Raw genomic sequence first — 15169 nt, forward strand, 5'->3', positions numbered from 1 at the left:
CAAAGATACAACACATACTTGTCCTGTTGGGAAAATGTCCCTGAGATAGTAGTAGTGCAAGAAGAGAGTCCTCATCCTTGAAGCCTACGTCTTTTAAAGCAGAACGTAAATTCCCACTTCAGACATTTCGACTTTTCTTTCCTGCAAGAGAAAACATGTTAGAAACCCTTCATAAAATCCTGCAGGTAACAAAACACTTTTAGGTCTGACTTAGTCTAACAGACACACTATAAACAGTCTTGAATACACTCTCAAGCCTTGAACGTCAAGCCTACAAACAACCTAGTTTGACACACCGAATGTACACTGTGGATATAAGCCTGCCATATTTCAGGCAGCATTCTCCTACCCTTCCTCTATTCCTTACTGTTTTTTAAATCCCAGTCGCTATGTGAAATAACAGCAACAACTTTCAAGCTAGCAACCTACTTGCTAAAAATGGCAAGTTATGTTTGTCTTTTTTAAGCAGTGAAAGGCCTATCACATTGTTTTATATGGCAATTGCTTTTGCAGGGATTTAGCCATTTTAATGCCAGGGCTCAAACAAGTTCGCCACCAACGCTATTTAAGTAATGACACTGTCACTGCATGCTGGCCATAGTGCCCCTCAAGATGATTGGGATTGGTTTATAGAAATACAAGCAACCCAGAGTGGGTGTTTTTTCACCCATAACAGAATTGACAGTGGGTTTAGCCAGACCTTTGTCCAGTGCTGTCACAGTCCTCGAATATAAGACGATTCCAACGTTTTCAGATTTCTGACTTATATTCAGGCTAATACAGGTCTGACATTATGTTCATAATGTTACATTCTGAGATGTAGGAATGAGGAGATAATAATGGTGAAGTAATTACCCAACCTTTCCATTTTAAACAGCAACATCTGAGTTCACAAACCAACATCCTGGTTTAAGTTTGACCCTCCCTACTTACCGTAGTTGTGTGTTCTGTTTTGGTCTATAATGAGGGATTATTACCAACATTTCAGATGCATTCACTTTCAGTTTTAGCTCCAAATGAAGTGGTTTAAATAATCTGACACCTTGTTTTTGTCACATCTTCAGACTCACTTTTAAATAAACATTCATCCTTAGAGTTCAGCTGAAGGATTTAAAAACATTACTGCCACTCCCTTGCAGTTGTGATTTAACGCTGTCTGTATGTAGCTCGACCATCCAGTCTCTGTCTGCTCCCTCAACAACAACCGCAGAGGATGCACTTAACTGCTTGGTGGCCAACAGTAGAAAACTCTGGTTGTATTAGCCAATTACTCACAGGGAATGTGAGGAATTCTGTGAATGCAAAGCAAAGCATTGCTGAAATATGTGGGTAACCAGCAGAGCTGTAGTCAACCAAAGAAAATCTCTCTGACTGAAATTCTACCTACTCATCAACCTATCGACTGTTTGGGGGGGGGGGGCTCAGAGAGACTCAGCCACAGTGCACTGAGAGCACTCTACCTTACTAGCCTACTTGAATTATAAATAAACATAAGCTATTTGCAGCATATTGAATCATTTTTAACCTAATTATTTTGTACTGGAATGAAAAAAACAGACTCAGAGCTTCCTCATCTCCACACAGCAGCATAGCAATCTCCTTCTCCTTGTCGGTTTTCTTTTTTTCATTGTTTTTTTCTGCTTGCTGTACAGCTACTGCATATGTTCCTCGTGTCCTTAAAATAAAGGATTCATCTTGGAAGGCTATTTTTTCTCCACATAAAAGTAACACATGCAATTATCAGACCAAATTTTCATTGGTCAGACTATTGCTGAACGATCAACCAATCAGTAAGGTTTCAAGAAGGTTTCAGCCCTACTAATCAGTCCTGCCTGTAGAAGTAAAGGTTAAAACTAGACAAATGAAAACTGGAAGGGCTTGTTCAGTCGGTAACAAATGGCAGCACTTTTTGCAGGTATCTTAATTTGAGACAGGAGAATGTAATGAGAGCTACAACACGACAGAGTTAGACAGCAGCTGTCAAAATGGGTTCATGCTGGTATTCCCACAGTGGGCTCCGAGGTTAGCTAAATTTTACGTTTGAGGAACGTCATCATGAGGACTGTTGAGTGTGGAATCGTCCTCTGGATGTTTGTAGTGTATATTTATCTACTTTTCTCCAGTGAGGTCACCGCAGATTCACTGGAGAGCAACACTTAACCCAGAATTACTACCACTTTCCCCGGTTGCTAAGCAACAGGTTATGTCTCCGAGGGTATCCGAAAGCAATATCAGAAATGGCTCTCTTAATGTAGGATGTACCCAATTTAAAATTAATTTGATTTTGACGTGTGGGTGCTTCCTCTGGTTCGGGGAGGTGGGGGGGAGTAGTGTGGCGGGACTGTGCGTACTGAAAGGTGTGAGAGCTCCTCGTTTTGACTCTATCACTGATTCAGATGTGCACCGTCACAGCAGGACACTTCCTCTCAGCACTGCAAAGGCTTTGCATCCATACATTGCTGTTTTCTATGTGTAGTATGTTTTTTTTAAGTACGTTTTTAAGGCAGGTGCATTTTTTGTTTAGTTATTTATTTTTGTTTATCACCTTTCAGTGGAATCATATTGTGATATGTACATTATTATGTTATTGTTTTACACTAACCCTACATTTTTGTCCAAATTAATGATTCCAACAAAACTGAAAACAAATTATGGAATTAAGGTTTTTATTTTGTGTGAGTGGTGGGATGAAATGCACCACAGTGACACTGTTCTGTTAGTATAATTGTTATATTTTACAGTATAGTTTATTACATGAACATCAATTTGATTATGATGTGTCATTTTGCATACATTTTCTACTAGAGCTGAAATAATTGATTATTTGATCATCATAAAATTAATCTTTAACAACTCTGTCTTTTATCTCGGTCCTCTATGTATCCACAATATAGTTGTTTTTTAAAACTTTATGCGAGTACATTTGGCTAATAACAACATCAGACAAGAAAGCAATCTGAACATGTCAGCAGGGAAAAGTTATGATAGGCAATTTTCAAATTTTCAACAGTTTATAGACAATAATCAAGAAAATAATCAAGCAGATTAAATGATAAAAAAAATCATTCTTAATTGCAGCCATATTGATTATATCATAATAATGTGCATACTGTATAGCTGTTTGGAAGATGTTCTTAAAATGTTGAGACATTGACAGACATTTCAAAGCGTATGCAGATGCCACGCATAATGAGTGTTTTAAATAGCTTGTTTTCAGACCTTTATCATCAGCCCTGTTTTTATTTGTATGCCTCATACCTTCTTTTTTTCACTTCCAGAGCGAAGTACCACAAGTTAAAATATGGGACTGAGTTAAATCAAGGTGACATGAAGCCTCCGAGCTACGACTCTGGTAAGTCTATGGCACTCCTCCTCTTCATACTAAATCACAGTGATTGTTGTGTACACATACCTCCAGTGACAGGACTGTTACGCTTGTGAAGGCGGCATTCATGTTGAATCTTGTTTGGCTTGATCGTTTTCGTCACAGTGTCCTTCCCTGAACAGTCACAGAGTGCCATTGTTGTTCTGGGCGTATTGTACAAATATTACCTAACTAAGGTGTGAGCCAATAATACATTTGGTCAGTTTTTTTTTTTTAAGTTGTAAAGATAGCGATAAACTACTAGAGGGTACATGTACAAAGAAATCTTTTTATGGAGCAATCATACTTGGATTTAGTTTTTTTTAACTTAGATTACACTTTGAACTATGACTCACACTTTACAGGGTTGGGTTTCACTTGACCTTATCAGCATTTCTGCTTCTGAGACATCAGAACTTCACTCCAATATAACTGAGAACAATAAATTTTTGTTTGTGGTGCTCAAATCATCGTGAAACACGTAGTTAAAAAAAAAAAAATATGACTATGACTATAGTCAATAGAAGGTATTTGCTGTTATTCTCCTGTTATTTGCTGAGTTACTGCAGTTATTGTCCCAAAATGTTGCTGTTGTTGAGAGTTTTCTTCTTCTAAACATAATTCTTGAATGTGAGCATAAACAATTGCCACCATATTGTGATGGCAGCAGAAATCTCAGACAGATTTCTCAAATATGGGAATAAAATGGAGCGGTTAAGTCTGCACTCTGAACTCTCCCAGTACAATAAAAGAAAGATGACCACCACATGCTGATATTCAAACTCCGCTATCCTCATCAGATATCCTGAAACTCAGCTAAATAAAACCAAAACTATCTGGGTGGTTAGTTAACAGATCATAAATAAAGTTTAAACTATATTTTCCATTTCAATCTTTCACTTTCCAGTGTTCACCCTCTGTACTACACTATCTTCTTTCAGTATCTCCCTGTATCTGTGCACTATCTGTCTCTTGTTATAATATTGTCATTTAATTGGCCTCTCATGTTTAAGTCCTCTGCCATCATTAAGTCAGATTGCGATATTTCCTCTCCTCTCTCCTCATCTCTATTCATGAGGGCTATTCAAAGCAGCCGAGCTCCTTGAAGTGTTGATGAATGAGGGAGGTGAGGGGGGGAGAGGTGTTAGGTAGAAGGGATGGAAAAAGGGGTATTGGGGGACGAAGAGTGGGAGGTGTTGCTCGTATGGTGGCGCACCTGCCTGCTTCTCACCCTCCTGAATAAGGCATGACCCATTTTTTTTTTGAGGCACCCCTCGTCTCTCCGCCTCTCCAAATCAACCCCTGGTCACGCACACGCTCGCCACATCTAAATTTTAATAACACATCTCTGCCCCATGCAAAAATTCCCAGCTGACTCGCGAGCCCGAGCGCTGACGTCGTCGAATATCAAAGTGAGCTTTGAATCCCCCATCGCTGTTGTTTTGTCACAGCCGTAGACAGTCATAAAGAGCGTGTGTTGTTCTGGATGCTGCAGGCACAGACACACGTCATTTCTCTTTCTAGTAAGTCATGGGACCCGTTTAGAGCAGAGACCGGCCATTTTGAAGGTGTTGGAATGCATCATTACATATCTAATGTCTTTAGCAATGTTTTAGCACTGAGAACGAGCCGCTACTAATTTAAATCTCCTCTCTGTTTCTTCTGCGGGTGAAGTTATGTGTACAGTTGTAATGGGATAATAATTATCCATTGGTATGTTTGTATGTGAATTTTACATGGTGACAAATTACCACAGTGAACTACAGTGAAAGGTGAGCACTGTTGTTCTTACAGTCAGCTATTGCAAACATGTTTGCTACAACTTAAAGATAAGCAGTTGACCCTGCATCTATTTTTCAAATACCCTATCTACTTAACTCTAATCCACTGTTGACTTACTGAGAGCAGCTGAGCGGTGGATGTGTGTAGTTGCCAGGACGCTGTGATACAGGAATGTTCTGGTCGTGTTTACCGAGTGGAAATAATGTCGGAGGCTGTGCTGTTTGTGGAGCCCTGATTTGTGTCCTTCTGTCTCGCTCCTCCAGATGAGGCCAACGAGAACGAGTCTTCGGGATCGTTCAACAATCAGCTGTCCTGGAAACAAGGCCGCCAGCTCCTCAGACAGTAAGCGCACATGCTTTTATCCATCCGTGGCCATGTTCAACCTAGAAAACTGAATCATTGCACTAAAATTAACTGTGTGAAAGGCTGAAAAGACCTGGAGGTTCAGACGTCCCTAGCTGCGTTTGTCTGCATGAGTACTGTCACTTGTGTCAGACATTAAGGTGTTTGAGAGCTTAGTGTATTACAGTGCCAGCAGGCCCCCCAAAAACAACTGTGGAGAAGAGCTCCCCCACATGGGCAGCAGTAGCCATTACCTGCTGGTTTTTGTTTTGCTTTCTTTTGCTTCTGTATACCTGGCGGGCTCAGGAAAATGTGGTTAGCATATCATCGCTCTCCCCAGTCAGTCTGTGTAAATAAAACCGGCTCCGGCCTTTATCCCAGACACCATCAGGCAGCCTCACACGTCATCTGCCCCAACATGCCGCCTGATGAGGCAGCCAATTTATTCTCAAGTCAGTGTCAAGGGACTGATCAATAATGTGCTAAGACACCCCTCCTCCCCTCCAGTCAGCCGCCCTCTCACACTGCTAGAGCAGCTTCTGCATCCCTACAGGGTAGGTGTAATATTTGATGAGAAGCTCATCTTGCCTCCTCAGAGCTTGATACTGTTAACTAGATCAGAGCTAGAGGACATAACACATTTGACAGTAACAAGTACTCGACTCTTCCTCATATAATCATCATATTGAAGTCTTTGCAGTAAATGAACTTATTGTCAGCTCTGTTGTACAAGAACACTTCATTTTTCTACAATGTCTCCACCAAATGCAAGCAGATAACCATTCATTCTCCTTGTTCTAGGTACCTGCAGGAGGTCGGCTACACAGACACCATCTTAGATGTGAAGTCCCAGCGGGTGCGAGCGCTGCTAGGACTGGCTGGGGATGGAGGTGGTAGAACAGGTGAAAGAAGTACTGAGCCTCTGGTCAATGGGACAGACACATCAACAAAGGGCATGGGCACCAGAGGGTGAGTACTCCCCTCTAAAAGCACATCACACTTTGTCTTTAGGCTGCATGGAAAGGTGTTATACATGGCTGTGCAGTGTTTCAACATGCCCAATGATAAAGTCTCAGGGCATATCAAACACAGTGCTTCAGGATGTAAATAGGAGGGGGAAAAAATCGACGCAAGAAGACACATATGTTATCAACTCTCATGGCTTCTGTACCACTGTACCATTGTACATGCATCTAATATAATAATCTCTGACCTGATTGTGCAGTCGGTCACAGCCAAGGAAAAGATAGCAACATAAAATGCTGATTTGGCAAAGTGAGATTTGGGTGAATGTGTTTTGTAGCAGTAGCTTTACTCCAGCTCACCACTGTGATTAGCTGGTTTGTAAATGTGGGTCATAGAGGCAGTTAAATTGTGGGATCTTTGCCCTAAATTTTTAAACTCTATCATTTGGTGTATGTTACTCATAAAAGTGATGAGGTGAATATGTGTAACTACTGTATAATTCATTATCTTTTTAAAACATTTTTTTTTAATGGTCTGTGCAAACGAAAAGCTTACACACAATATTGTGAACACACACTGTGCATTAACCTAAAATGTCGTCAGGTAAGTTAAACATTGTTAATACGACTGTGTGTAAATGCTTCGATATGTGTCAACAGGAAGGCTGAGCTCTCTGACACGAGCGCTGTACTGGAGGCCTTCAAGTTCATCGAGAATGCAGCGGCTGAGTTCAGTGACGAAGAAGAGGAAGATGAGGGGATGGCCAGGACCAGCGTCGAGTCCCGGACGGTAAGAAGACAGTCATCTCACACTTTCTACACAAAGCTGAATAAGTTATCGTCATGTATTATTAATAACGATGCTGTATACCTTCTGCAGATCCTGAGGAAGAAGCCTGCATCGTCATCGTCGCCATCACCAGCCAGTATGGACACCAGTGAGGACCCGGATACAGAGGAGGCACTGAAGGGCTTCGACTTTCTGTCCAGCCCGGACGAGATGGACACTTCACCGGAGTCCAGAGGCACCGGGGACGGGACAGACTGGGGTGAGTCGTGGTCTGTGAAGTGCAGAGTTAAATCTAGAGGAAACACATGCAAATATATAATATAAAAATTTCAGAGTTACTGTTTTTAATTGTATGATGTGCTTGTTTCTCTGAATTTGACTTCTGCTCATAGGACGGTGATTGTTCACGGAGTACTCGTCATTCATATTTCATGCTGTGGTCATAAATCATGATGTTTGGAGTTTCTCTGTTTTAACCCATAGTGTGTGATCTCTTCCACTGTGTGTTCCCATAGCCAGCCTGTGACCACAATGTCTCTTCCACTCCCACGTGTCGACAAGTCAACCTGATTTCCCTCCAGTCTGTGACACGTGTCCCACTGCTCCCTAGACTAAAGCTAGACCCAAAAAAAGGTGTTTCTTTGTGTTTGGACGTGGGTTGGAGTGTTAGAGTCATGCCTATAGACAATTTGATTATGACAAAGGCTTTCAGGGCGAGGGTTTTATGATTCGATTTGTCATGACTCCCAATCCAAATGTCCAAATGAAAGAATCCCAGACATGGCAATAATTCCCTCCCACCACTCTCACGTCTTTCAGTAGAAAAATACTTAGATTAAACAAGATAGCTGCCAATGCCGCCCCCACATACAGTGACTCTGATTTTACTGAGGTGGTAGTGGCCTCATTTAAAAAAAAGAAAAAGAGGCTCCTCTCAGGTCCTAAAGGCCCGCTACTCTACTCGAGGCTTGAGAAACCTCCAGGAGAGTAAAAGAGAGAGAGAGAGCCCTCTGTGCCTCACCCACCTTGCCAGGCCTCACTCAGGCCTCGACCAGAGCAGTTCCTCAACAGCCTCTCGGTCTGGTTTTTTCCCCCTGTTTAGAGAAGGACGAGCAAGGTCCCATTTCTGAGGCCTGGGACGTGGACCCGGGCCTGATAACCAAACTCAAGGAGCAGTACAGAAAGGAACGCAAGGGGAAAAAGGGGGTGAAGAGTAAGTCCCATCAGGCGTTGCTGCCTCCCTCCCTCTCCTCTCTTTGTAGAGCCTGACTTTCCTCCTGAGTTCAGCCAAGAAGCCTCGTATCTAAAATAAATATCTCCACTGTTTTTTCTCATCTCCTTCTCGAGCTGCTCCTCCTTTTATGTATTCCTCCTATTCGGCATTGCTGTGTCCTCCCGTGTGTCATTTCATACTGAATGTTTCCTCTGTCTTCTGTACTGTCACTATTATTTTCCTACTCATATAAACCGCAATGCCTGCATGTTTTCCTGTTCCGTTTTTTTTTTTTTTTAATGTCTTGATTTACATCCACGTCATCATCTCGTCTGCACGCTCAGATATCAGAGATGTGAAAGTTAGTCCGTCTGTGTCCCATCTGGGATCGCACTCGTCTCCACAGTCATCTGTTTCCTACACCAGTAACTTCTCCAGTCATAATAACACCATTATCACCGTCATCATCCTCATCTGTCGGCCATGTTGACACTGTACAGTTATTTTGTTGCTGTTGTAAATTGATAGCAATTAAAAAGCTTTTTTCAGTGACTCAGTGAAGTAACTCAGCTGTCACAATAACAATCCACTTCAGATTCATTCAGTCGCTGAGAGCACTTTAGATTTTGAATGCACCAGGCCCCGAGTTCTGTTTCTTTTACTGTGATTGAATCATAAGATCGACAACTCACACTTGAGCTCACTTTAGTCTTCATTTGATTGGAACGCCACTTTAAACACTTAGCTTTCTCCTCCTATGGTTTTAGCTCAGTTTTCTTTTCTGTGTCAGTGATTTATCACTTTTGTGGGAGTGTGGAGGAGGTTAGAAGCAGATTGTTAACCTCAGATATACTGTATATTTGTATATTATTAAATGTTTAAAATAAAAAAATAAACATTCATAATCTGGCTGAGATCTCGCCACATCCAGCTGTGTGTTATATATTATTCCATCCACACAGCCCACATTTAAAGATGAATGTGCCTTAACCCTTTTTTCTGCCTCTTTAATTCATCTAACAAGGACTCTGCTGCTGACTTTCCTTCATTTTCTCTTCTTTATAATTTAATAATTTATTTTCTTCCCTTTCAGCGCTGCTTTTCTCCCATATTCATTCTTTTTTTTTGCAGCTTGTACTCACAATTTTTTCAAATAAATATTTTATTGTTTTTGTGTTTTTTCTCCGCTCTCACCGTTATTACGCTTGTCTCTTTGGTAACACTGTCCACCTGACTTGTTAAACAGGGCCCAACCGGTCCAAGCTGCAGGACATGTTGGCTAACCTGAGAGATGCAGAGGACATGTCCCACATGCAGCCTCCATCCACCCCCCAGTCTCGGCCCAACGCGGTCCGGTTCAATGAGCACGAAGGGAACCGAACAGATGAAGGTGTGTAAGAGTAGATTGATACAAAAATACCGGCAGATTAAATCTCTTTAAACTCTTAGAGACTAGAGTTAGACTGGCTTTTTATTCCTGTCACCAACAGTACTTTTATATTTATTGATTCATCCCCTCCCGTAGTTGAGGCTCTGACCTTCCCGCCCACTTCAGGGAAGTCGTTCATTATGGGCACAGATGAGGCCATGGAGAGCGAGCTAGGCCTCGGAGAACTGGCCGGACTCACCGTGGCCAACGAGGCCGACAGCCTGGCGTATGATGTGAGTAGAAATGAGCGGAATGGATTTCATGAGCCATGAGACCGTCTCTCTGGAGGAAAACTATTTCTGTTCATGTTATCATTGCAGCCTTTAAGAGAAACCGCCTCTTTCCCTACAAACTCCTAATCCGCAGCAAATTTGCCAAGTAACACATCACATGCTGAAAACTCACCACTTGTGAGGCTATTTTTACAGACTGTGTCCGAGAAGTTGCTTCGAAAGGGAAGTGTTGGAAGCTGTCAGTCTGTTGTTTCATTGGCAGAAGTTAAAATCACATTTACAGTTATGTCAAAGTCTCATGGCTATGAAAAAGTGCTCTGAATAGTTCTGTAGCAATTTAGTGCCGTATGCAGCATTCACAGACTTTTCATCAATGAGCTAAGTTGTAAATGGATGTTTAATTAAGACATGCAGAGTGGCATTTCAAAAGTCTTTCTTTTTAATCATGTTTTTTTTATTTACAGTAGCCAACCAGTCTTAAAAATACAGAAACATGTTATTCTACTACACCACGCTACATGGAATAATTAAGTTAACTGGATGTTGAGTTCTGATTAGATGCTCTCTCGTCTTAGATTGGCAACAATAAGGATGCCATGAGAAAGACCTGGAACCCCAAATTCACTCTGCGGAGCCATTTTGATGGGATTCGAGCTCTGACCTTCCACCCTGTGGAGCCCGTCCTGGTCACCGCCTCAGAGGACCACACACTCAAGATGTGGAACCTTCAAAAGACCACTCCCGCCAAAAAGTAAGAATGCTGAATCCTCGTTGAATCCTAGTGTCAGTTCGATTTTTTTAGCTGCCATCTTACAAAAGGAGCAATCTCCTGTTGTTTGCGTCAGTCTACTTGTACTTGAATCATCAGAGTGAGCATGACAGCAATATAAAGAAAAAGCTCCTCTGTGTGATTAAACTCCAATAAGTGGGATAGCTCGCCTCTGTTGACGCACTGTCACATCTCAGCTACAGGAAACTGTCCTCATGTGACAAAGAACTGACAACTCTGCTCCACAAGGCTCATTATGTCACAACTCTGCAGCCCACGCACACTCTGTAGTGATGTGATGATTATTTTTAGAGGCTGAGGTCATTTTAGAGTCAAGGGTACAACAGCATCTTGTACATCCATTTATGGCTTTATAGAATTGAATGCCAATGTTTTCATATGTAATTATAAACAAACAATAAGTGGATAGTGCTGTTTGTTTGTTTTTTCGTGCATCACACTGATTATAAATGTGTCCACAGGAGCGCGTCTCTAGATGTGGAACCGATCTACACTTTCAGGGCTCACAGGTAAAAAAAGAAGAAGAAGAAGAAGAAGAAGAAGAGCACGTGAATACAAACAGTTTTTCTGTTTTAGTGTTTTCATAGCCAAGACTTTAACATCATCATTATTCACCTCACAGGGGGGCTGTACTGAGTGTGGTGATGAGCAGCACAGGGGAGCAGTGTTTCAGTGGAGGGGTCGACGGGACCATTCAGTGCTGGAACACCCCCAACCCCAACATCGATCCCTACGATTCCTATGGTAACGATGTTGTATGTTTGTGTTTGAATATGAGTGTTTTAAAATCAGGACTAGGTAACTGACTTGGTTGGTGTTTGTGTGACAGACCCGTCGGTGCTGCGTGGAGAGTTGTGTGGACACACGGACTCTGTTTGGGGTTTGGTATACAGCAGCGCACACCAGCGCCTCCTCTCCTGCTCTGCAGACGGGACTGTGAGGCTGTGGGACGCCAACAGCACCTCTCCCGCCCTTGCAGTATTCAACGAAAATAAAAGTACTCATTTGACTCTTTGTATCATGACTTTTCAGTTTTCTACTGTTAATGTTTCCTTTAAAACGATTTAAACGAGTTAAATTTCTGTGTTTGTCTCTGCACCAGAGCTGGGAGTTCCCTCCTCTGTTGACCTGGTGTGCAGCGAACCAGCTCACCTGGTCACCTCCTTCACCAGTGGGGAGATTGGCCTCTTCAACATGGAGACCCGCCAGCTAGTCCTCAATCTGGAGTCCAATACAGAGCCAGGTGGGTTTTGAAAGGACTGGAAAGCTGCTTGAGCTTTAAAGCAACTGAAGTATCATTTAGATCACAGAATATTCCCTTGATAATGAAATATATTCACTGCCTGTTGAATCTGCTCACATAAAGGCAGAAACAGAGGTACAGCTCTTTACTAACATCTAGTGGCAGCTGTAGGAAAGTAAAACTGCTAACTGTTATTTTCATTATGGATTAATCTGCAGATTATTTTGTTTTATTGGTCAATTAAACATTTTGTTTAGTTGTCAGAAAATAATGAAAAATGTTATAATTTTCCAGAGTCAACATTGACATCTTTAAATGTCTTATTTTATCTGACCAACAGTCCAAAACTCAAAATATTCAGTTTACTATGATGAAATAACAAAGAAAAGCATTAAATCATCACATATTTTTAAATATTATAATAAATAAAAATAAAAATGTGTTTTCTGCAATTAATCAACTAATCATTACAGCTCTACAATGAAGCTTGTGTCACACTTTAAAGCTGTCATTTTACTAATGATTGCTGCTGTTTGTCAGTTCCTTTAGTCTAAATACCTGCTGTGTGAAGTCTAATTTAATGTCTAATGCATTTGTGTTTTTAAACCAGGGACTCCGTGTCAGATCAATAAGGTCCTCAGCCACCCGACCCTTCCCATCACCATCACTGCGCAGGAGGACAGACACATCAAGTTTTTTGACAACAACAGTGGGAAGCTGATTCACTCCATGGTGGCTCACCTGGATGCTGTCACCAGCTTAGCTGTGGACCCTAATGGACTTTATCTCATGTCAGGCAGTAAGTGTTTCCTCACCAGTGGCTCCCTGCGTTACATCTTACAGAATGGTGTTCTCTCACATGTTAGTTTGTTGATAGCTTGGTATCACTGTAATTAATTTCTTGTGTTTATATCTGACCTCTCCTTCTGGACTAATCACAAACAACACACTTTCAAGAATTAAAAAAAATCAACCGTATATGTAGAAATACAATATGTGTTCAGATCTGGAGTGACAGTATCAGTGATATTTGTTTTTGCAGCAAGTGTGTGAGAGAGAGACAAGTAACTGAGTCACAGATCATCTAAATGTGACAGGGGACATTCTCTGTAAAGGACAATGTCACTGAATTTAAACATTTGTATAATTGTAGTACTTTCATGTGCTGCACTAATCTGTTAAAGCAGGTTTTGTCCAAACTGAATCTGCAATATCTTTAGGTTGTGCATCTATCTCTTGAACACTATTACTACAAACTAGCACTTTACAAACTAGCACTTTTTTCTTCTACTTTTTACTTATTACTAAGTAAAAACTTGTCACTTCAGCCTTGTCAATTTTTCACACATCGTCTTCTTTCAAGGTCATGACTGCTCCATCCGTCTGTGGAACCTGGAGAGTAAAACCTGCATCCAGGAGTTCACAGCTCACAGAAAGAAGTTTGAAGAATCGATCCACGACGTGGCGTTTCACCCGTCTAAATGCTACATAGCCAGCGCCGGGGCAGACGCTCTCGCCAAGGTGTTCGTATGACGCGGAGCTGCATCTCTCCCTGCAGCCCCGCTCTCTGACTCAGCCTCCTGTGATCAGGGACCAATAGAGACACAGGTGGAGAAGAACCTTCAGGCATAGGTCCGTTCTCACCTCACACAGCCCAGTGGTTTCCTGTCGGACCGGCAGACTATGTAGCCACAAGCCTCAAACAGGCCATGACTTTTCACAGAAAGGGCCGGCAGGGAGGCCAGTCAGGAGGAGATCTGTTCTCTAGTCCCACATCTACCATCCAGGCAGGCCTGGGTGTGACAGGCCACAGTGCCCCCCCCCCCCTCCCCCCCCTCAGCACTCACACAGACAGACAAAAAGTTAACCTCCACAGCCAGGAGGCTCAGGACAAGTGTTGATGAGTGTGGAGTAGAGAAATGAGGTTTCAAGCCGGTCTTCTGCCCCTGTGACTTCACGCTCACCCCACATCCTTCGGGCCCACGACCTTCCCCCTCAGACATACGAGGTCCAGGCCCTTTACTCCAAGTCAGGTTTTGTGTTGTGTTGTTCCAGAAATGTGGGGTACTGAAGGCTCGCTGGAGCTGTCGTGGAAGCTCTCTCACTCCTCCTACGCTTCCCAGACTGACTCTGCTCGCTGGCCTGCCTTTATTTTCCTTTTTAAAACACTTATTGACAAAATGTGCCTTTGCTTTAAAAAGGTCTTGAAAATGTTATTTTAACAAGCTTGTTTCGGGGGGAACGGGGAGGGAGGGGACGGGCGGGGACGGCGGAGAATACGGAGCCAGTTGTCGCAATGTTGTCGATTTTAACATTGGATGTAAAATTACAAATGCTTATAATAAACAAAATATATATTCAGTCTTAAAAAATTTACTGTGCAGCGTGAGTTTGAGTGCTCCTTTTTGATAAGTGTGGTTGGGGAATCAATTTTGTGCATTTCAAGGCAAATCTGGTAGAGTGATACAGACCATTAAATATATAATTGCCTGTTTGTTAGATTCAAGTAACTGTACACTTCAGAAGTAAGATTTACAAACGTGTGTCCAAAGTAAACCATTTTGGTTCTATAATTACAATTCAAACTTGGTTATAGATGTCCATTTTAGGAATAACTAACTGATTTTGGCCAGTTTGCTCTTGTTTGAATTGAATGGCTTGTACTGTATGTAGTTTTCCCCAATTGTGTGGACATGCTTGACTACGATGTGATGTATCATGTCCAGATATTTACAGTAGTCCAGTGTTTTAGCAGGAAATTAGTGCAGTACTGTAGGACTATTTGAAATTACGAAATAACCATCCAACACTGAGGGAGGAGAAATGTCCTGCAATTTCCAGTTTACTGTAAACTGCGTCAGGAGGAAACGATCCTGGGTAAAAACAAATCAATCAAGATGTTGTACATGTTGAGTACAGCGTCACATGAGCCATTTTCTCAGTCACTGGTTTGTATATCAAAGTATGTTCAAAATAAAACCTGCTGTAAACTGTTGAGACTCCGATTTTGATCATTTT

At 41.9% G+C, this 15169-nt stretch overlaps 1 protein-coding gene across 1 annotated transcript in view; it reads left to right on the forward strand.

Annotated features, from left to right (window-relative positions):
• Nucleotides 1–15144, forward strand: part of LOC133991673 (striatin-like) — a 29213-nt gene extending 14069 nt beyond the window's left edge. Inside the window, exons 3-17 of the mRNA XM_062430164.1 lie at nt 3279–3352; nt 5410–5488; nt 6290–6457; nt 7114–7243; nt 7334–7502; nt 8346–8456; nt 9703–9846; nt 9982–10118; nt 10694–10869; nt 11370–11417; nt 11531–11652; nt 11738–11905; nt 12011–12151; nt 12762–12950; nt 13515–15144. Of these exons, the coding sequence (XP_062286148.1) occupies nt 3279–3352; nt 5410–5488; nt 6290–6457; nt 7114–7243; nt 7334–7502; nt 8346–8456; nt 9703–9846; nt 9982–10118; nt 10694–10869; nt 11370–11417; nt 11531–11652; nt 11738–11905; nt 12011–12151; nt 12762–12950; nt 13515–13684 (2026 nt within the window). The 3' untranslated portion in view covers nt 13685–15144. The remainder of the gene's footprint in view (nt 1–3278; nt 3353–5409; nt 5489–6289; nt 6458–7113; nt 7244–7333; nt 7503–8345; nt 8457–9702; nt 9847–9981; nt 10119–10693; nt 10870–11369; nt 11418–11530; nt 11653–11737; nt 11906–12010; nt 12152–12761; nt 12951–13514) is intronic.
• The last annotated feature ends 25 nt before the right edge of the window (nt 15145–15169 follow it).

This window comes from Scomber scombrus, chromosome 12 (genome assembly GCF_963691925.1).
Source record: "Scomber scombrus chromosome 12, fScoSco1.1, whole genome shotgun sequence".
In the NCBI taxonomy this organism is placed as follows: Eukaryota; Metazoa; Chordata; class Actinopteri; order Scombriformes; family Scombridae; genus Scomber; species Scomber scombrus.